Source organism: Gallinula chloropus (genome assembly GCF_964237585.1).
Source record: "Gallinula chloropus genome assembly, chromosome: 16".
In the NCBI taxonomy this organism is placed as follows: domain Eukaryota; kingdom Metazoa; phylum Chordata; class Aves; order Gruiformes; family Rallidae; genus Gallinula; species Gallinula chloropus.
The window spans coordinates 1061613-1081550 of record NC_140101.1 but is presented as its reverse complement, the minus strand read 5'-3'; the positions used below and the strand labels follow the sequence as shown (position 1 = coordinate 1081550).

At 64.9% G+C, this 19938-nt stretch overlaps 1 protein-coding gene across 2 annotated transcripts; it reads left to right on the top strand.

Moving 5' to 3' along the window:
- The first annotated feature begins 5314 nt into the window (after window positions 1-5314).
- Window positions 5315-18737, top strand: HM13 (histocompatibility minor 13). 2 transcript variants are annotated; one of them, XM_084271604.1, is made up of 13 exons: window positions 5315-5509; window positions 7565-7663; window positions 9223-9305; window positions 10193-10281; window positions 11028-11113; window positions 11233-11358; window positions 12846-12903; window positions 13348-13431; window positions 13691-13727; window positions 14854-14956; window positions 15503-15588; window positions 17555-17725; window positions 18344-18737. In XM_084271604.1, exons 1-12 carry the CDS (start codon window positions 5324-5326, stop codon window positions 17703-17705), a joined length of 1188 nt encoding a protein of 395 aa, XP_084127730.1. In that variant the 5' UTR covers window positions 5315-5323; the 3' UTR covers window positions 17706-17725; window positions 18344-18737. The 2 variants fall into 2 exon arrangements, with proteins under 2 accessions (XP_084127730.1, XP_084127731.1); XM_084271605.1 differs by lacking the exon at window positions 17555-17725.
- The last annotated feature ends 1201 nt before the right edge of the window (window positions 18738-19938 follow it).

The window sequence follows — 19938 nt, the reverse complement described above, 5'->3', positions numbered from 1 at the left end:
CCGGGCAGGGAGAGCCTTCGCCTGGGGCTCTGGGGCTCTCGCAGTACCTCACCCAGCGGTCGCAGCGTTGTCCCCTCTGATGGAAGAAGCTCCCACCCCCCTGCACCTCCTGGGTCCTGATCTGCTCTGGAAAAGCCTCTGAGAAGGGCTGTGCAGGTTTCAAGCCCCTTGAGCAGCGTGGGAGCCACAGCCTGGGCAGGGAGCCCAGGTGCCCCAGGAAGAGCAAGGGCTGAGCAGCGTGGCACAGGCTGCAGCAGGGGCTGGGCAGCGTGGCACAGGGTGCAGCAGGGGCTGAGCAGTGTGGCACAGGGTGCAGCAGGGGCTGGGCAGCATGGCACAGGGTGCAGCAGGGGCTGGGCAGCGTGGCACAGGCTGCAGCAGGGGCTGAGCAGTGTGGCACAGGGTGCAGCAGGGGCTGGGCAGCATGGCACAGTGCAGCAGGGGCTGGGCAGCATGGCACAGGCTGCAGCAGGGGCTGGGCAGCGTGGCACAGGCTTCAGGGGCTGGGCAGCGTGGCACAGGGTGCAGCAGGGGCTGGGCAGTGTGGCACAGGCTTCAGGGGCTGGGCAGCGTGGCACAGGGTGCAGCAGGGGCTGGGCAGCGTGGCACAGGCTGCAGCAGGGGCTGGGCAGCATGGCACAGTGCAGCAGGGGCTGGGCAGCATGGCACAGGCTGCAGCAGGGGCTGGGCAGCGTGGCACAGGCTGCAGCAGGGGCTGGGCAGCGTGGCACAGGCTTCAGGGGCTGGGCAGCGTGGCACAGGCTGCAGCAGGGGCTGGGCAGCGTGGCACAGGCTGCACTGTGGCACAGGCAGGGAGGGACGTGCTTGGCCGCAGCAGGCAGTGGGTGACCCGGGGCACCCCAGGAGGCTGATGCTGGAGCCGTGTGGGCTCAGCGGGTTGTTTTTAGGCTGTGCAAGGAGCCGGGATGCTGCGGGGTAGCCTGCTCAGCAGCTGCGGGCCCGGTGCCAGGGAGGCTCAGCCGTGCCCTCCCTCCAAGGGTCAGGTCGGGAGTTTCCGCTGGCTCGAGCGTGGGGATCTGCTGGCTGTGGCCAGTGCTGACAGAGAGGGGGGTCACCAGCACCAAGGGGACACAGGGATGGGCCGGCTCCCCATCCCTGTGGGAAAACAGTCTCCCCACAGGTGCCAGCGAGGGGTTCTCCTTGCTGGCTCTGTCCCCAGGGCCATGGGAGCCTGCTTGGACTTTCCTCCCTCTTGATCCGTGTCTCTTCAGCCCGCTGGTGACCAGAGTGCTGCTGCTGTCTCGCTGCTGCTCCGGCTGCTTTGCTGTGCCCCTGCACCCCTGCTCCTCGGGGCGTGATGCTGTGGTTCACGCTGGGGTTGTGCAGGGGGGCTGCACCCCAGGGACAGGGGCTCTGTGCATCCCTCCTGCAGCTGCAGCCGGCGTTTCCCTGCGGCAGGAGGCGGGGGGGGGGAAAGGGGGGTGTGCAGGATGGAAAGTTGGCAGCCAGCAGAGAGGGGAGTGGAAAGAATGAGCTCAAACCCAGAAAAATGCAGCCGTGCTGGAGGGTGGGAGGAGAGGCCAAGGGGGGCACGGGGAGGTGCTGGGAAACCAAGGGCGGAAGGAAGGAAGGAAGGAGGAGGAGGTGCTGGTGGGGGCTGGGGGCCGCGGGCAGCCCCCAGCTCAGCCCACACCTGGGGCAGGTAGTGTGGGGGCTCAGCAACCCCAGCCCAGTGGTCTCTGTGCCATCCCAGTGCCCTCCGTGCCTGCATGGCCGTTGGCCCCGGTGCCATCTCCTCCCAGTGCCACCAGCTCCCTGGTGACATTTCCCCCCCCCCGTGCCATCCCCCCAGCACCCTCAGTCCCTGGGATGGGCAAAGGGATCCCACTGGCTCCTGGCTGGCACTGAGCCACACTGGGACACCAGCCCCACACGTGCCCTGGCACTCCCCACTCACCAGCCCAGCTCCATCAGGCTCTGGAGACGCAGCTATTCCTCACTCAGTTTCCTCAGCCCGTGCACCAGGACTGTGCCACTGAAATGCAGCTCACCCCCCCACCCCCAGCCCTCCCTCCGGGCTCCCCCCAGCCCAGGACAATGTCCCACCCTGGGTAACTGGGGTTTAGTGTAAGAAGAGCTGACTCGGATGCCTGGAGCACCCCAAGTCCCTCTGCTCCCACCTGCCCTCCCTTCACCGGGAGCAGCAGGTGGAGCTGCTGATCTCGCTCCTTGGGCAGAAACCAAACCCAAAGGAGAAGCTTTGGGGGATTCCTGGAGAGGGGTTTTCGTGGCCCCCAACTGAGGGGGTCTTGGGGGTGTCGTGTCTGAAGGCTGGAGCACTGCAGGGCTGTGACACCGGGAGCCGAGCAGTGGAGGTGAGGCAGGGAGGGGACGAGTCACCCTTCATCAAGGGTTCCCAGGCCAAGGTGGGGTTTAGGGGGCAGGTGGGCACCCAAAAGGGTCTGTAAGGGTCTAGGTGAGGGGGTGAGTAGCTGTGCCGGGCCATGGCAGGCAGCAGGCTGGGAAGCAGCAGGCAGCGAGCGGGCACGCTGCCCATGGGGCTGCCGGCTGCCGCCCTCGGTGCCCGTCCTTGTCCTTCTCCTTTGTGGGAGAGCTGGTGGCAGGCAGAGGACAGCGTCCCGGGCGGGAGGCCAGCCCCGCCGAGAGGCACATCGGTGCTCCCGGGAGGCCCTTCCATCCGCCCTCTGCCTGCAACACACAACTATGAATCACCCCCCGGTCCTGAAATAGCTTCCTCTCAAAAAAGAGAAGAGATAAAAACAGTTTAAAAAAATAAAAACTTGCTTTTTATTCCCTGCTGAGCTCCCTGCCCTGCCCGTGGAGCTCAGCCTGGAGCAGCACCCTTTAACTTCAGGCAGGTTTTAGTCTTTGCTGGTGGCTCTGCAGACACTTTGCCCCAGTGATGGCAAGAGGGATGTGAAGGAGGAGGAGGAGAAGGGAGCTCTGTGGTACAGCTGGGCTGCCAGTGGTTCAGGGGGAGAGGGAATATTTCATGGAATCACAGAGTCACAGGGGTGGGAAGGGACCCCCAGAGCTCATGGGGTCCAACCCCCTGCCAAAGCAGCTCCCCAGCTCATATTGCACAGGGCGGCGTCCAGACGGGGCTGGAATCTCTCCAGAGATGGAGACTCCACACCCCCTGGGCAGCCTGTCCCAGGGCTCCCTCACCCTCACTGGGGAAAAGTTCTTCCTCTGCTCCAACTTGCAGCCATTGCCCCTTGTCCTGTCCCCACAGACACTGACAAGGGGCTGCCCATTTCCCCCTGCATCCCATCCTTCAGATACTGATAAACATTAATAAGGTCCCCCCTGAGTCTCCTTCTCTCCAGGCTGAACACTCTGAATATTTGTGAGGGAAACACACGTTTCAGCCAGATTTCCCTGGCCCCACAGCAGCACCGAGACTGTGCTGCCATGTTTTGGAGGCATTTTTAAGGGAGTTTCAGTGTCTATGGAGTGTGGCAGCCCCGGGGGGAGCGGGGCAGAGTGCGGGAAGAACCCTTGGGAAATGGCAAAGGACAGGGAAAACCCCGGGCTGGGTGATGGGGAAGCCCGACAGCTTCCAACCCGACTGCCCCCGGGGCGGAGGGGGGCTGAAGCTGCCCCTTTCCTGCTCCACGCTCTCCCGGATGGGGGTCCCACTGGCCTTGGGCTGCCCCCACCGGGGCCTGGCACCGCTGCCATGCCCTGCACGTGCCCTTTTGCCTTCTGAGACACGAACCACACCTGCCCTCTTTACAAACTGCTTCCCATGAGAGCAGCTTCCAGAGGGGAGGCAGAGGGCTGCCCGCACCCCTGCCCATACCCCTGCCTACACCCCTGCCCATACCCCTGCCCGCACCCCTGCCTGCACCCCTGCCCATACCCCTGCCCGCACCCCTGCCTGCACCCCTGCCCATAGCCCTGCCCATACCCCTGCCCGCAGCCCTGCCCATACCCCTGCCCATACCCCTGCCTGCACCCCTGCCCATACCCCTGCCTGCACCCCTGCCTGCACCCCTGCCCATACCCCTGCCTGCACCCCTGCCTGCACGTCTGCCTGCACCCCTGCCCATACCCCTGCCCATACCCCTGCCTGCACCCCTGCCCATACCCCTGCCCGCACCGCTGCCCATACCCCTGCCTGCACCCCTACCTGCACCCCTGCCCATATCCCTGCCCATACCCCTGCCCGCACCCCTGCCCAGCCAGTCCCTGCCCAGAGACTTTACCTCAGGCAGGCAAATGCCCCCAGGCAGCACCAGAACACAGGAGCCCTTATGCAAAGCAGCCCTGCAAAGGGACAGCAGCTTATCCTGCCCACAGCTGCTGCCACATGGCAGCTCAGCAGCCACTGCCCAAAGGGCCAGGGGAGAGAGGAGAAACCCAGCCCCAGAGCCACAGCCAGGCCCTGCCTGCAGAACCCCCTGGGAATCAGGGAGCCCCCTGATGTGAGGCTGAAGGGCAGACAAGGGGCCTCAACGAGCAGCAATGAACCAGACTGGGCAGTAGGACAGTCCCAGCTCCCCAGTGTCAGGAGCTGAACCATGGAGTCCAAGTGCCAGCTGCCCGAGGCCAGGCAGGAGCCCCAGGGAGCAGCAGGAGGGGTGGGACAGGGCGTGCAGGCAGGAGAGCAGGGCAGCTCCCCGGGGCCCGGCCCGGCACTGGGGGGTACGGGCACCAAAGCTCCCACGAGCTGGCCCAGCACAGCATCTCCCGCGGGGGGCCGGGGCGGGCAGGGGGTCTGGCAGGAGCTTTGCAGCCCCTGAATTCATCCCCACGGCAAGGACGGGGCTGGAGGAGCCCCGGGGGGCGGCAGCTCTCCCACCGCGACCCCCCCCCCGCCCCGGGACGCGGCGCCGGCCTCTGCAGGGCCACAACGGGGCTGCGAGACGGAGCAGCCAGCGCAGCCCCGGGGCGGGAACCGAGGCCTAAAGCCCGCCGAGGGTGTCCCGGGAGGGGCGTGCGAGGCCCGAACCGCCCCGGGTACAGGCTGAGGGGGGACAGGCCGCCCCGGCAGGGCAGTGGGGGGTGTGTAAGGCCGCGCTGCCCCGGGTACAGGCTGAGGGGGGGACAGACAGCCCCGGCGGGGCAGTGGGGGGCGGGCAAGGCCGCGCTGCCCCGGGTACAGGCTGAGGGGGGACCCCCGAGGCCTCCCCGCCCGTGCCAGGCCCCAGGCCCTGGCGCTCTCCCGGTCTCCTAGCAACGCGGCCCGTCGTTGCCCCGGGGGGTGGGGGGCGTGGCCAGCGGCGGGCGGGAGGGGGCGTGTCCCGGCGACACGCGTGACGCACTTCCCGCCGGGGAAGAAGACGTGTCCCTGGCGCGCGCGGGCCGGAAGCGGACCGCGGTGGGAGCAGCCGCCATGGAGGAGGCCGCGGCGCACAACGGCAGCGCCGCCGGGGCGGGGGCCGGGCCGCCCAGCCCCGCCGCCCCCCGGCCCCCCGCGACCCCCGAGGGCATGGCGCTGGCCTACGGCAGCCTGGTGCTCATGGCGCTGCTGCCCATCTTCTTCGGGGCGCTGCGCTCCGTCAGCTGCGCCAAGAGCAAGGTACCCCCGGGCGGCGCGGCGCGGCGCGGCCTAACCCACCCCCAGCGCCCTGCCGGGGCGGCCTGTGCCCCCCCCCCCCAGCCTGTACCGGCAGCGCGGCCTAACCCACCCCCAGCGCCCTCCTGGGGCGGCCTGTGCCCCCCCCCCTCAGCCTGTACCGGCAGCGCGGCCTAACTCACCCCAGCGCCCTGCTGGGGCGGCCTGTGTCCCCTCAGCCTGTACCCCGGGCAGCGCGGCCTTACCCACCCCCAGTGCCCTGCCGGGGCGGCCTGTCCACCCTCCCCAGCCCTGTACCCGGGGCAGCGCGGCCTTACCCCCTTCCCCCTGCCCTGCTGGGGCAGCGTGTTCCCCCCTCAGCCCTGTATCTGGGGCAGCAGGGCCTCACACCCCCCACCTCCATTCCCCCTGCCCTGTCGGGGCGGCCTGTCCCCCATCCCCAGCCCTGTACCTGGGGCAGCGTGGCGTTACTCCCCCCATTCCCCCTGCCCTGCCGGGGCGGCCTGTGTGTGTGTGTCCCAGCCCTGTACCCAGGGCAGCACACGGCCTTACACCCCCCACCCCCATTCCCACTGCCCCGCCGGGGCTGCCTGTCCCCCCCTCAGCCTGTACCCGGGGCAGCGCGGCCTTACCCGCCCCCCCCTGCCCCGCCGGGGCGGCCTGTCCCCCCTCAGCCTGTACCCGGGGCCGTTCAGGCCTCGCACGCCCCTCCCGGGACACCCTCGGCGGGCTTTAGGCCTCGGTTCCCGCCCCGGGGCTGCGCTGGCTGCTCCGTCTCGCAGCCCCGTTGTGGCCCTGCAGAGGCCGGCGCCGCGTCCCGGGGCGGGGGGGGGGGGGTCGCGGTGGGAGAGCTGCCGCCCCCCGGGGCTCCTCCAGCCCCGTCCTTGCCGTGGGGATGAATTCAGGGGCTGCAAAGCTCCTGCCAGACCCCCTGCCCGCCCCGGCCCCCCGCGGGAGATGCTGTGCTGGGCCAGCTCGTGGGAGCTTTGGTGCCCGTACCCCCCAGTGCCGGGCCGGGCCCCGGGGAGCTGCCCTGCTCTCCTGCCTGCACGCCCTGTCCCATCCCTCCTGCTGCTCCCTGGGGCTCCTGCCTGGCCTCGGGCAGCTGGCACTTGGATTCCATGGTTCAGCTCCTGACACTGGGGAGCTGGGACTGTCCTACTGCCCAGTCTGGCTCATTGCTGCTCGTTGAGGCCCCTTGTCTGCCCTTCAGCCTCACATCAGGGGGCTCCCTGATTCCCAGGGGGTTCTGCAGGCAGGGCCTGGCTCTGGCTGTGGCTCTGGGGCTGGGTTTCTCCTCTCTCCCCTGGCCCTTTGGGCAGTGGCTGCTGAGCTGCCCTGTGGCAGCAGCTGTGGGCAGGATAAGCTGCTGTCCCTTTGCAGGGCTGCTTTGCATAAGGGCTCCTGTGCTCTGGTGCTGCCTGGGGGCATTTGCCTGCCTGAGGTAAAGTCTCTGGGCAGGGACTGGCTGGGCAGGGGTATGGGCAGGGGTGCAGGCAGGGGTATGGGCAGGGGTGCAGGCAGCCCTGTGCCTCCCCTCTGGAAGCTGCTCTCATGGGAAGCGGTGTGAAAAGAGGGCAGGTGTGGCTTGTGTCTCAGAAGGCAAAAGGGCTTTATGAATCTGGGGCTTTTGAGCACAGGGACCATCCCAGGAGCGGGGTTGGGGGTGGGAAGGTGGCTGCAGAGAAGCCTCCCTGAGAGGGTGAGCACCAGATGCTCAGCACAGATGGGGAGGCTGAGCCCGAGCAGCAGGGGAGCCCAGCTGCCCTCTGGGCACAGGGAGGAAGGAACACCCCCACCCTGGGGTTTGGGGTTTCCCCCTTTCCTCCAAGAGGAACACAAGCCCTGAGCTGGGGCAGCCCTTGGGGAGAGGAGCGTGGGGGTCCCTTTGCCATCTCGGGCTCTCCCTGTGGTGCAGCCACTCCAGCAGTGAAGGAGGGGGGTCAGCAGGTGCCCTGCCCCTCTCAAAGCCCCCACAGGCCCCTGCTGGCCGTGCCTGCCCCCTGCTGAGGTGTGCAGCTCGGGCAGGGGCTGAGCCTCCTGTGCTCCCCTTGGCAGAACTCCTCGGAGATGCCGGAGACCATCACCAGCCGGGACGCTGCTCGCTTCCCCATCGTGGCCAGCTGCACCCTGCTGGGGCTCTACCTCTTCTTCAAGGTAAGTGAACACCAGCAGGTGCTGGGCCCTGCCCTCACCCCTGCCTGCTCAGCAGCTCCCAAACTGGGACCAGCTGGGATGTTAGCTCCCTGGGGCTGGCTGGGCTGGGGAGGCTGCACAGCCGGAGCGCCGCAGGAGGATGTCACTGCCCACCTGGGTTGTCACAGTCTGGAGGAAATCAGGGCCTGTTTGTGTGCAGGGTGGCTCTGGAGAGCTGCCAAGGGGTGAGTTCAGCCCCCAGCTCTGCCTGCCTCTCTGTGCTGACCTGACACTGCACAGACTGCAGGGTGCTGGGGGCGGGTGCTGTGCTCCATGGTGTGCTTCAGCTGCAGGCCTGGGGGGTCCCTGGCTCGTGGGCAAGCTGCTGTGTGCTGAGGTGAAGGCTCTGAGGTGTGCAGAGCCACGTGCAGGGCTGTTCTGGAGTCTCAGGCCGTTCCTGTGTGGAGGTGATGTCTTGACTTCCAACCCCTCTGGCTGCCCGGGGGGTCTGGCGTGTGACTGAGCTCCTGGTGAGCACAGAGCAGTCCTTGCAGCACAGCAGCTCCCAGCCCCTCTCTCTGGGCTGCCTGGGAGGGGGCAGGGTGCCTCTGGCTGGCCAGGAGGGGATGTTTAAGGTGCAGAGCTGGGAGTGTTGCAGTTTGGGGTCCCTCCTCTGCTGATCACAGCCAGCAGCAGCTGACTGAGGCTGTGGCTCCTGCCTGGGTTGCACAGGCAGCTCTGCAGCAGCAGACAGGAGGAGCCTCCCCAGCAGTGTGCCCTGCTGTCCCCACCCTGGGTGCTCCTGGGGGCTGCAGCTTCTCTTCCAGGTCAGCTGCAGCAAAGCCAAACCTCTGCTGAGCCTCTCCTGATGCTGAGGGGTGGAGACCCTGCCCCCGGGCTCCTCTGGCTCCTGAAAGGACCCCCTGCATCCCCCCCCTTCCCTGTGACCCTTCTCAGGGTGCTGCTCCCCCTCTGCAGGTGCCTTTCTGCCTCTTGCTCCTGGCTGGGATGGAGACATCAGGGGGAGAAGTACTGAGCGTGCAGGTGCAGTCAGCCCTGTGCTCAGCCCCCTCCCAGGAGAGCACAGAGGACCCCAGGGTGCCCCCTCCCCTCCTGCTGGGCTGCAGGGGTGTGGTTTGGCAGTGAAGCAGCGTGTGTGAGGGCAGGAGTTCTAATAATACCCCTTTAATTAGGGCAGGACGTGCTTGGCCTGCTGCAGGAGCAGGGTGGGGGTGCTGCTGCTCCCCTCTGCCAGGGCAGCCCCAGGGGCAGCAGGCTGCCTGGCTCCCTGCTCAGCCTTGCTCTGCAGGGGCTGTGTGGGGGAAGCTCTTGCCCTTTCTGCAGCACAGGGGTCGTTTCTTGACCTCAGCAGCTCCTAGATGTCTGTCAACTCACAGGCCCACCCTGCACATGACTCTTCCCAACCCAGTTCCCATCAGTGGTGCAAGAATTGGGGTTATTCCAGCTATTCCTCCCTTCTCCCTGGAGCACTGACACAGCAGTTGGCAGCAGAGGTGTGAAGCACAGTGGATGGGGAGGGTGCTGTGGTGACTGACCCCCTCTCTGGGTTTGTCTTGCAGATCTTCTCTCAAGAGTACATCAACCTCCTGCTCTCCATGTACTTCTTCGTGCTGGGCATCCTTGCCCTGTCCCACACCATCAGGTACAGCAGAGGGAGGGGTGGGCTGGGCCTGGGCTGCCCTCCCTGTGGGTGCAGAGGGGTGCTGGGTTTGTGAGGGGGTGTCTGCAGCACCACTGCCCTGCAGCAGAGCCACGTGCTGGTGTGAGGCACCCAGAGCACACTGTGAGCCCTCCCTGTGGGGCAGCCAGAGCCTCAGAGGGCCTGTGGAGCATCCCTGGGGACAGCTTGGAGGTGCAGGTGGCTTTGCCACCCTGGGACGAGGCCAGCTCCCCCTGAGGAGCTGCTGTGGCCTGGCACAGCCCTCGCTGCTCTGTGGAGGGGAGAGCTCAGCACCTGCACTGCTCCTCCTGGCTGAAACAGGCAGCTGCAGCCTGTGGTCACAGCCCTGTCCCTCTGCTGCTCTGAGGTGTTGCAAGCTCAGGCTGTGGCAGTAACGGAGGGAGGAAAACTGGTTTCCTGTTTCCTGAGCTCTGGGTGTTGGGGACCAGCTGCTTTCCCTGCCCTGGCACTGGGGCAAGGGCTCTCCTCCTCCTCCTCCTGCTCTGCAGGACAGACACTCAGTGGTGGCCCAGGCAGTTCTGGGTGCCCAGGGGGGCTGCTGGGGGGCACAGGGTGCACACTGGGCTTCGGGGTGGGTCCTCCCTTCTTGCAGGTGATGCTCTGTGCCTCTTGCCCTCCAGCATTTTGGGGTGCTGTCACACAGGGGCAGCTCAGCCCCCTGGGGAGGATGAGGTTGGTGGTTGAAGCTGGGGCTCCTGCCAGTCCCTCCTGTGGCAAAACCTGGGGCTTTCCCTCCTTGGGAGGGGGTGTGGGCTGATGCCTCTGCTGCCCTGCTGTCACACAAGAGGTGCTGGGCAGCTCATCCTGTGAGGTTTCCAAACTACCCTTCCCTACACCTCTCATTTCAGCCCCATGATGAACAGATTCTTCCCTGCCAACTTCCCCAACAAGCAGTACCAGCTCCTCTTCACCCAGGGCTCCGGGGAGAGCAAGGAGGGTATGTTGGCTCGTGGGTCTCTCTGGGGGCCAGAGTGGTTTCTGCCTTTACTGTGCTGTTTCTTGCCCACTTGGCACTTTGACTGTCAAGCCCACTGAAACAACCTTCCCAGGGACTGGCCTCTGGCTCCCTGCTGTGCCTCTGCAGCCAGGGGCAGCCCTGGGTGTCCCTGCAGAGTTGGGGCTGCTGCTGGTGTCTGGCTGCTCCTCTCTGTGCTGCAGTGGGACCCCAGAGACAGACCCCAGAGCGCTCCAGGAGTGGAGCTACAGCAGCTGCTGCTGCATGTGCTGCCTTTACTGAAGCCTGGGTAGCACTGACTTCCTCATGCTGCCTCAGTTCAGCTCCCTGTGCTGTTAGAGGATGCTCTGAGGAGCATCCTGCCCAGTAGCTTTACTGGTAAGGCCATGCTACTTCTGGTGCTACCACCAGGAGTTAACTGGGGCAGGAAGAGGGAGAAGATCTGCCTCTCCCTGCCTTAGACAGTGCCTGAAGCCAGTTTCCTTGTTGCCAGAAGCATGGCAGATGCTGTCCACGTGGCAGTGTCTGCCTGCAGGAGAAGGTCTGGGCTTGCCAGGACCTTCCCTGTGGGCACAGCCACTGCTGTGGGTGCAGCCCCCTGGTCTGGGATGCAGGTGTAGCTCCTCAGCTGCACAGTCACCCATCCCTGGGCTGCACAGGCAGGGGAGCTGCCTGGCCTGCCCCAAAACCTGACTCCTCTCTCTCCTTGGGTTGTTCTTTCCCCCCAGAAATAGTGAATTACGAGTTCGACACCAAGGACCTCGTGTGCCTGGCCCTGAGCAGCGTGGTGGGGGTCTGGTACCTGCTGAGGAAGGTGAGCAAACCCCAGCCCTGCTGCAGCCCCAGGCTGGCTCAGAGCTGGGCCCCCTTCCCCCCCCAGGGCTGAGGGGGGGGCTCAGTGGGCCCCAAGCCTGCCCCTGCTGTCGTTCCCAGCACTGGATTGCCAACAACCTCTTTGGGCTGGCGTTTTCCCTCAACGGGGTGGAGCTGCTGCACCTCAACAACGTCAGCACTGGCTGCATCTTGCTCGGGGGCCTCTTCATCTACGACGTCTTCTGGGTGAGCAGGGCTGTTCCCTGGGGTGGGGGGTGGGGGGAGGGCTGTGTGGGGGCTGCACCCTGGCTGGATGCTCCTTCACAGTCGGGATTGTGGCTCCCTCAGCCCTCAGGGGGTGCTGGGGTGAGGGCAGACTCAGGCAGTGGCAGAACCTGGCTCAGCAAATGCCTTAATGTCTGGCCTGGAGAGCTGGCAGATCTCATCAGGGCTGCTGGGGGGTGGCACATCCAGCTCTGGTGACCTGTGTTCCCCTGTAAGGGCTTCCCAGTGCCTGGCAGAGCTGCTGGGATGCTCTGGGGTACACTGATCCTGCTTGTATGGGCTGTGCCTCAGCTCTGCCACCTCCCTCAGGTCCTCCTGTGCTGCACAGACCACACACCAGAATGCCCCCAGCCCCTCAGCCAGTGCAGCCCACTGACATCCTCACCCTGAGGGGTTCCTCAGCTGTGTGCAGTGAGCCTGGATGCACATTTCTCCTTAACATCCACGTTCCAGGGTCCTTCCTGCTGCCTCCACCTTCTGAACTGCTGGGTTTCCAAATGTCTGAGAGCCTGTTACACCTTCAGGCCTGTCCAGCAGCTCTGCAGCTGCCTGAGTGATCCTCCCCTACTTCAGCCTGGCTACTGTGTGTTAGTTTGTACTTGCCAGCTGTGCCCTGCTGTGGCTTTCCTGGCAGCTCAGGGCCTTGCTGGAGCCTCACAGGGCTCCAACACAGAGACCCTCTTACTGTGCCCCTCTGCAGGGTCTGGTCACTGGGATCTCAGGGTGGGTGTAAGCACAGTGAGGCCCAGGGAAGGTTGCAGTGAGGAGGAGCTCCCCCCCTACATGGCTTTTCCCTGGTCCCAGCCTGAAGTCCTGTCACTCAGTGACACCTGAACACCTTACTGGGGCTCATCTGGTGCCCAGTGCTTCTGCTTTTAAGCTTTCTCTTTGGTCCTGAGCTCTAGGGTGCTGCTGGCCTGGAGCTGCCCAGCACCTGGTTTGTGTGCCTGGTGCAGCTGAGGCTGGAACAGCAGGAAGGGAGGCTGGTCTGTGTGCTTACAGCCCAGCTCAGAGCAGTGCCAGCAGTGCCAGCAGGAAGAGGGAACCCTGGAGCAGAACACAGCTCATCTGCCAGTTGCTCCAGTCCCTGTTGGAAGCTCGTGGGCAGCAGCCTGGTGCTCCTCTGTTGGGGGCTCCTGCCCTCTGATAACACCCTGAGTGGGGGTCAGGCTTTCTGCTGAGCTGACTGATCAGAGCAGAACTGACCCCCAGGGCAGGCTGGGGGTGAGCAGCACCCTGACCCTGCTCTGAGTGGGGTCTCTGCTGTGCTCACTCCCCCCTGTGCCTTCCCCCCTGGGCTGTGGGCTCACTTACAGGGCTCCTCTTCCCCCAGCTTGGCATCTCTTTGGCTGTTTTCTGCCCCTGAGGCTGCTCCAGGCCCTGGGGGGAGGCTGTAGCTGTGCCCCTGTGCAGCTGTGCTCACCCCAGCCCCCTCTGCTTGTCCTCAGGTCTTTGGCACCAACGTGATGGTGACAGTTGCCAAATCATTTGAGGCTCCAATAAAACGTGAGTAGCTGTTCCCTGTGTGCTGGGGGAGGGGCTGCCCACCCCCCTCCACTCACTGCCCTGGGCAGCCTCTGCCTTCTGGGGTGCCTCAGAAATTGGGGGGTGTGCAGGAAGGAGACTCCTCAGGGTGCTGGGTGGTGCCACCGACCCACAGGGAGCCTGACCAGGTCTCTGGGGGGGACAGGCTGGGTTGGGCTGTCCCCCCTCTCAGAGCTGGGGATTTTACCTGCTCCTAAGAGAAAAAGAAACCTTAAAACCCAAAACCTCCATGAAAAAGCAGCAATTTCTGCTGTTGTGGAGCATGCAGTGATGTGAGCTGGGGCTGAGACCTTCAGGACAGGGGCACTGGGTTGCTCCAGCCCCTTTTCACCAGGCACAGTGGTGCTGAGTTCTGCTCAGCACAGACACTTCCCCCCTCACTCCTCCTCTCTCTGCTCCTCGTAGTGGTTTTCCCTCAGGACCTGCTGGAGAAGGGGCTGGATGCTGACAACTTTGCCATGCTGGGGCTGGGGGACATTGTCATTCCAGGTAAGGACAGCAGGGGAAGGATGTGAGCGGGGAGCTGGGCGGGTGCCTCGCTCTGCCCATGCCGAAGCCCTTCAAGCCTCCTGCTGGGGAGCTGGGGAGTCTCCCACCAGGTCCCAGTGCTGTCCCAGTGCCGCGAGAGGGCACTGTCAGCCCAGGCACAGCATCCCGAGCCGCCGCAGGTCCTGCCCTGCTTCCCTCAGCCTTCCCTAGGACCTCCACCCCCCCCTTCCCTCCCCTCACTGTCCCCTTCTCCCCGCAGGGATCTTCATTGCCTTGCTGCTGCGCTTTGACATCAGGTGAGTGGGCAGCAGGGAAGGGGCTGTGCCAGGCTGGATCCTGCAGCTCCTCTCAGCTGCTTTGGTAAAGGAAAAGGGAGGGAGAACCAGGAGCTGAGTCGTGTGCTCCCCCCTGGGGCTTGGTGTGGGGGCCCAGGAGGGGTGTGGTGCAAAGGGCAGCTCTTGGAAGGGCAGGTTGGGCTGTGTGGGGAAATCCTGAGTCCTTCCAGCTCACAGGTCTTGCTGCACACACAGGCAGCTCCTGAAGGCCCCTCAGAGCCTCTCTGCCCCCCTGGCACTGAGGAGGAGCGGGCAGCGATGCTGTGGGAATGAGGAGCAGCCAGAGAGGGGGAAGAGCCAGGGTGCACCTGGGAAGGGCTTGTGTGGATGCAGGTCGGTGCCTGGCAGTGCTGGCTGCCTCTGGGGTGCTGCTGGAGGAAGCTGAGCTGCTTCCTACACAAGGTGCAGCTTCCAGCTGTTGCCCCACACTGAAAGTCTCTGGCTGGGGAGCTGCCTGGAACGGGCTGCTCTGGCTGCCTGTGGTGCTGTGGCCCTGCTGCTGTTGCACAGCCCCTCTGCTCTGTGCCAGCTCTTCCAGGTGTTCCCACCCACATCCTGCCTGCACCTGCTGGGAATCCCAGTTCCCACAGCCTGCCCTGTGACGAAGCACCCTGTGCTGAGAGCAGGGTGCCAGGGGCTGGCTGTGCCTCTCCTGGGAAGGTGGGACCCTCTCCCTGGGTCCCAGCACCCATTCTTCCCCCCACCATCCAGCAGCAGGATGGTGAATCTCCTTCCCCAGCCCCTCACATGGGTGTCACCCCACTCACTCCCCTGCTGCTGCTGTAGCACCCAGAGCTGTGCTGGTGGCAGTGTCTGTGCCAGCCTGAGAGCAGAGCTCCCAGTGCCATGGGAGAGGTGAGCAGAGCTCCCAGTGCCATGGGAGGGGTGAGCAGAGCTCCCAGTGCCATGGGAGAGGTGAGCAGAGCTCCCAGTGCCATGGGAGGGGTGAGCAGAGCTCCCAGTGCCATGGGAGAGGTGAGCAGAGCTCCCAGTGCCACGGGAGAGGTCTGCACATGCTGGGCTGGCTGCTTCTGTCACTGGCAGTCCCAGACCTGAGGTCACTGGGCTCTGTCCCCTCTCCCTACAGCCTGAAGAAGAACACACACACGTATTTCTACACCAGCTTTGTGGCTTACATCTTTGGGCTGGGCCTGACCATCTTCATCATGCACATCTTCAAGCACGCCCAGGTGAGCTGAGCTGAGCTGAGCCAGCTGCCCCACAGCCACGTGTCCCAGGCAGGGACACACCAGCCTGGCCACGACCTGCCTGCCAGGAAACAGGGGCTGCCTTCCTTCTCTGGACCTGCCTGCCTGGACCTTTCCCTGCCCAAAGGTTATGTGCCTGGCTGGATCAGAGTCCTGTTTGGGGCAAGGCTGGAGCAGGCAGCTGTGTTCCCAGCAGCAGCAGCAGCACCTCAGCCAGGCTGCCCTGCTCTTCTGTGGCTCTTTGCCACGATGCTGCTGCTGAAGAGGCTGGGAGCACACACACCATGGGTGCTGTTGCTGGTCTGCCCTGGGGGCCCTCAGGGTGTTCACAGCCCACCAGGACCTCACAGCAAAGGTTTTGTGTGTTGTAACTTGGCTCTTGAAGCCACTTTCTGGGGTCTTAATCCTCTGTGCAGCGCTGTGACAAGACAGGGTGCAGGGGGGACAGGGTCAGCTCGCTTCACTCCCCTCCCCAGGGTGGAGGGTGATGTGTCCTGTGGTTTAACAGTTGTTTTCCACCCCCAACAGCCTGCTCTTCTCTACCTGGTCCCTGCCTGCATCGGATTCCCACTCCTTGTGGCCTTGGCAAAGGGAGAAGTAACTGAAATGTTCAGGTGAGCATCAGCTGGGGACGGGGCTGGTTCTGCCCCTGGCGCTGGAGTGTGCAGATGTTCCCATGGCTGGGCACAGCTGGAAGGCTGGGTTCACCTGGGCAGGCCCTGGGTGTGTGTGAGCACACGTGCATGGGTGGAGGGAGCTGGGCCTGTGTTGGTACACGCCAGCCCTGGCCCCAGCCACCCCCTCGCAGCCGGGCTGGCGGCAGCACAGCCGGTGACAAACCCTCCCCTCCCCGAGTGCTGGCAGCCTGGGCAGGGTGGGACTGCACACCTGGGGCTCAGGTACTCGGTCACTGTGTCCCAGGGGCTGTGGGTGGGGGAGGAGGGAGCTGGCTCTGGCTGCAGGAGCAGCCAGGGCTGGTTGGAGCACATCCCAGCCGCCTCGCTCCGCGGAGGATCCTGGGTTGCGGTTGTCTCCCCTGCCCTGGGAGCTGTAGGGGTGGAGAAGGGGACCTGTGCTGTTGCACTCGGGCCCATCAGCCTGCCAGGCTCCAGGCATTCCCCTCCCTGCTCTCAGCAGGCAGCTCTGGGCTCCTGCCAGCACTGTCTGAGCCCTGGGGAGCACGGCCCTGCCCTGCCTGGGAGCTGCCTCTCCGCTGTGCTTGGGGCTCAGCGGTGGCCCAGTGGTGTCCCCTGAGGATGGCTGAAGCCCCAAACAGGGCCACGTACCCCCCAGCCTCCCTGCTCCAGGGCTGCCCCTGCCCTCAGGGGCCTGTCTGAGCCCCCAGGCAGCTCAGAGAGAAACCAGCAGGGAGGTGCTGCCCTCCCCTCCTCGCCCTCCCCTGGGAGATGGAGGTATGCATGTTCCCAGCTCCCCAGCCCTGCCGCACCTGCCTGGCCTTTGATGTTTGCTGCTGAGATCGCTGCTGCAGGCACTGAGTGTCCTGGGATCGTCCTTCCTGTGCACCTGGGATCCTGCAGCCGCTCTCCCCAGCGCTCTGACTCACCAGCTGACAGCACCAGCACCTCCTGTGCCAGGAAACTGGGGAGAGATGAGGTGCAGGTCTGGCCTGCCCGGCAGCAAGGCGCTCACAGAGCCTGGCAGCTGGACATGGGGGGGCTGATACCCTCCCAGAGCATCAGCAAAGCACTGCCTGCTGCCTGCTGAGCGCTGCCAGGGCCAGCGTGGGAGGCTGGGGGGTTGCAATCTTGATAGCCCTGGGGTCAGACCCCCCCTGAAGTCACTTCAGTTGCAGGCAGAGGAAGTGGGATGAGATGGGGCTTGTGCCTGGAGGGCAGTAGCTCTCACCACAGGTGTAGCTCCCATGGCAGCTCCCCTGTGGTCTCTGCCTGCTCACAGTACCTCACAGGGGTGGTCAGATGCCCTGAGAGAAGGCAGTGAGGGTCTGGTGAATATGGGCAGTGCTGTGGAGAGTGTGGGACCAGGCAGATGGGTGCTGCAGGCCTGGGAAGGGGTCTGATGGAGCAGAGCTGGGTAACATCAGGATTGGTTTCAGGACTCCCAGCCTTGCTGAGCCTCCCTGGGCAGACAGTAACCTTCCCTCTTCCTCTCTCAGCTGTCAGCAGTGGGAAGCCTGTTCCACGTGCTATCCTCAGGTGGCAGGAAGGGGCCTGCTGTGTCAGTCTGCTGCCTGCACAGCACCTGGGCTGCTCTGCTGCTGCCTTCCCAGTGCCCAGGCTTGTTTTCCCATGGGCTCCAGCTGCCTGGCTCTACCCGTGCCAGCGGGAGCTGCCTTCTCCCCAGGTCTCAGCCCTCTCTCTTCCATGCTGCAGCCCTGCCCTGGGGCGTGGAGGAGAAGGGGGGTGCAGGCAGGAGCCAGCCAGCGTGGCCCCAGGACCACCCCAGCCTGAGCTGGGGACAGCAGCTGGAGGGGTCAGCGTCCTGCCTGCGCAGGGTGCTGGGATCACAGCAGTCTCACGCCAAAACTCTTCTGCTTTCTTCTTTCTCTCCCTCCCCCTTTTTCTGTCCTCCTCCCCATCCTGCTTCCCCTCTCTCCTGCAGCTATGAGTCCTCTGCTGAAATCTTGCCACACACACCAAGACTTACCCACTTCCCCACGGTGTCGGGCTCGCCAGCCAGCCTTGCTGATTCCATGCAGCAGAAACTGTCCTGTCCCCGCCGCCGCCGGCAGCAAAGCCCCAGTGCCATGTAGCAACCTGTCCCTCTGGCCAGGTAGGGGCTGGTCCCAGCTCTCCCTTCCCCCTGGACAGCTGTCACCACGCTGCTCTGGGCTGGCTTCTCTGCCTGTCTTGGAGGGGAGACTGTAAAGCGCAGAGGGAATTCGATGTCTCTGTCACCCTTGTGCTTCCTGCTGGAAGGCAGCACTCCTGGGTTGCTTCCCCAGGGCCCAAGGAGCAGCTTGAAGGGGGGGTTGAAGCCAGAGGAGCCACCGTTGGTCTTGCTGCAGCTCCCCCCACTTAACCAGCCCCACAGGCACCAGTGCTTGCCCCTTGCATGACAGTGGGGGGAAGCCTGGTGCCACCCAGGAGCAAACACAGACCCCTTGAGCACAGCGCTGGCCTGAAGGCATGGCTGGGGGAAGCCCTAGCCCCCTGCCTGTGTGCACCCCATCACTGGAGAGGTCGGAAGGGTGAGCAGGGCTGGGCTCTGCCCCCTTGGGTTTCCTACACATGGGATGCTGCTGGCTGGACCCCACCCCCTCTTGGCACGGCAGGGCAGGGCAGACCCCAAGCCTGTGGCCCCAGGCTCGTCTGTCCCTGCCCTTCACGGGTCCCTGTCCCCAGAGAACATCTGGTACCACTCACCCCACCTTGTCCTTCTCCCCCCCAGCTACGAGGAGAGCTCTCCCCCCAAGGAAGTGCCGGGGGCCTCCAGAGAAGAGCCGACAGAAGCCGCCAAGAAGGAGAAGTGACCTTGCCCGTGGGCTGCGCCCGGCGCCGCCGGGCTGGGGCCCTTCCAGACCCTCTGCCAGTGACAGACGACGAACCAATTGTGCAAGAGCATCGTGTTGTGTGTGTGGGAGCAGCCCCCCCGGTGGGCTATCGATGTATGCCGCATAGCCACCCCCCGCCGGCCCCCCGGGGCCGCACCGTCACCCCCCCCCCTGCCTGCTGCTCCCCCCCGGGGGTCCGGGGCAGCTGGGGGGGGACAAACCACAGGCCGGTTTTTAAATTTTGTATTGTGCATTTGCTTTCTCTCATATTAAACCATGTTGAAGGAAGGAGCTGCGGGTCTGGCCCCGCTGGGGATGAGCTGCCCCAGCCCTTCGCCGTGGCCCCAGCACCCTGGTTGTAGCCCCGGCTCAGCGCCGGGATCAGCAGCAGCCGCCTTCTCCCTGTGGGGCCCGTGGCCGTTGTCTGGCTGTTTCCAAGTGACCATCCCCTTCCCCCTCCCGCTCCTCTGGCGCTTTGGCCTTCCCCCAGCCAGCCTCAGCCTGCTCCCCCCTGCCCTGCAGCACCCAGACTTGGGGCTGTGCTCGCTGACCCCTTCGTCTGTGCCCAGGTGGGTTTGAGCTCTGGAGAGGGGTGGGTGAGCAAAGATTGGGGTGTGGGGGCACAGTGGGGACTTGGTGAGCTGGGTCTGAGCCCCCACAGCCTGGGGGGGGTGTCCAAACACCCCCCAGAGTGGGGTAAAGGCAGGGTGGTCTGTCCCACCTTATCACAGGGAGCCAGGTGTCTGCATCCCCTGTGTGCAGGGGGCTGGAGCGGGCAGGGGGAAGCTCCAGCAGCCACAACTCCCATTGGGGACCGGCTGCCACGTGTCCTGCAGCACCAGCGGTGTCCTTGCCCCCCCGGAGTGGGAGTGCAGAGAATCCTGCGTCCCTCTGGCCCTGCCTGCTGCCAGGACAAACAGAAAGTGTTTGCTGGCCTGGCAGCCCCTCCACAAAAGCCGTATTGAGCCCTTATTCCCCACGTCGGCTGCCGAGCACTGGAAGTGGCGCCTCGTGTTCTGCCATCTAATGACCCTCTGCAGGCTCCTGCAGATGTTTTCTATGACTTACAGCTCCTTTCCCAACAGCCCTGTCCACAAAAACAAGAGGGGCCACTTTAATTCCAATTAAATACCTCCAGCTAAGCAAACAGTGTGCAGCAGGGTCCGGGCACGGCGCAGCCGCCAGACCCGACCCACGGAGTCGCTGAGTCTAGACTCCAGATGTGATTTCACCAGCCTCCAGTGGAAAACGATGCTGGTTTTGCTGTGGGGCTCAGCACCCTGCCCTCAGCCGGGGCCCTGCACCGCGCCGGGATGGAGCCCCTGGCTCGGGGTGATGGGAGCCCGGTGCCAGGGTGGCCTCTCGCCCATCCCTGAGCGTGCAGGAGCAGGTTGGGGGTTGTGTGTGACACCCCAAGCGCTGGCATCGCCCCTCTGCAGAGCTCAGGGATGCTGGTGCCAGCCCTACGTGCAGAGGGAGCTTTCCCAGGGCT

Bases quoted from the DNA above. Each gene is read 5' to 3' on its own strand.
- HM13 (XM_084271604.1), top strand. From the start codon at position 5,324: ATGGAGGAGGCCGCGGCGCACAACGGCAGCGCCGCCGGGGCGGGGGCC. The intron at 7,664-9,222 runs GTAAGTGAACAC...TTTGTCTTGCAG, and splicing joins GGCTCTACCTCTTCTTCAAG to ATCTTCTCTCAAGAGTACAT. The intron at 10,282-11,027 runs GTATGTTGGCTC...CTTTCCCCCCAG, and splicing joins CTCCGGGGAGAGCAAGGAGG to AAATAGTGAATTACGAGTTC.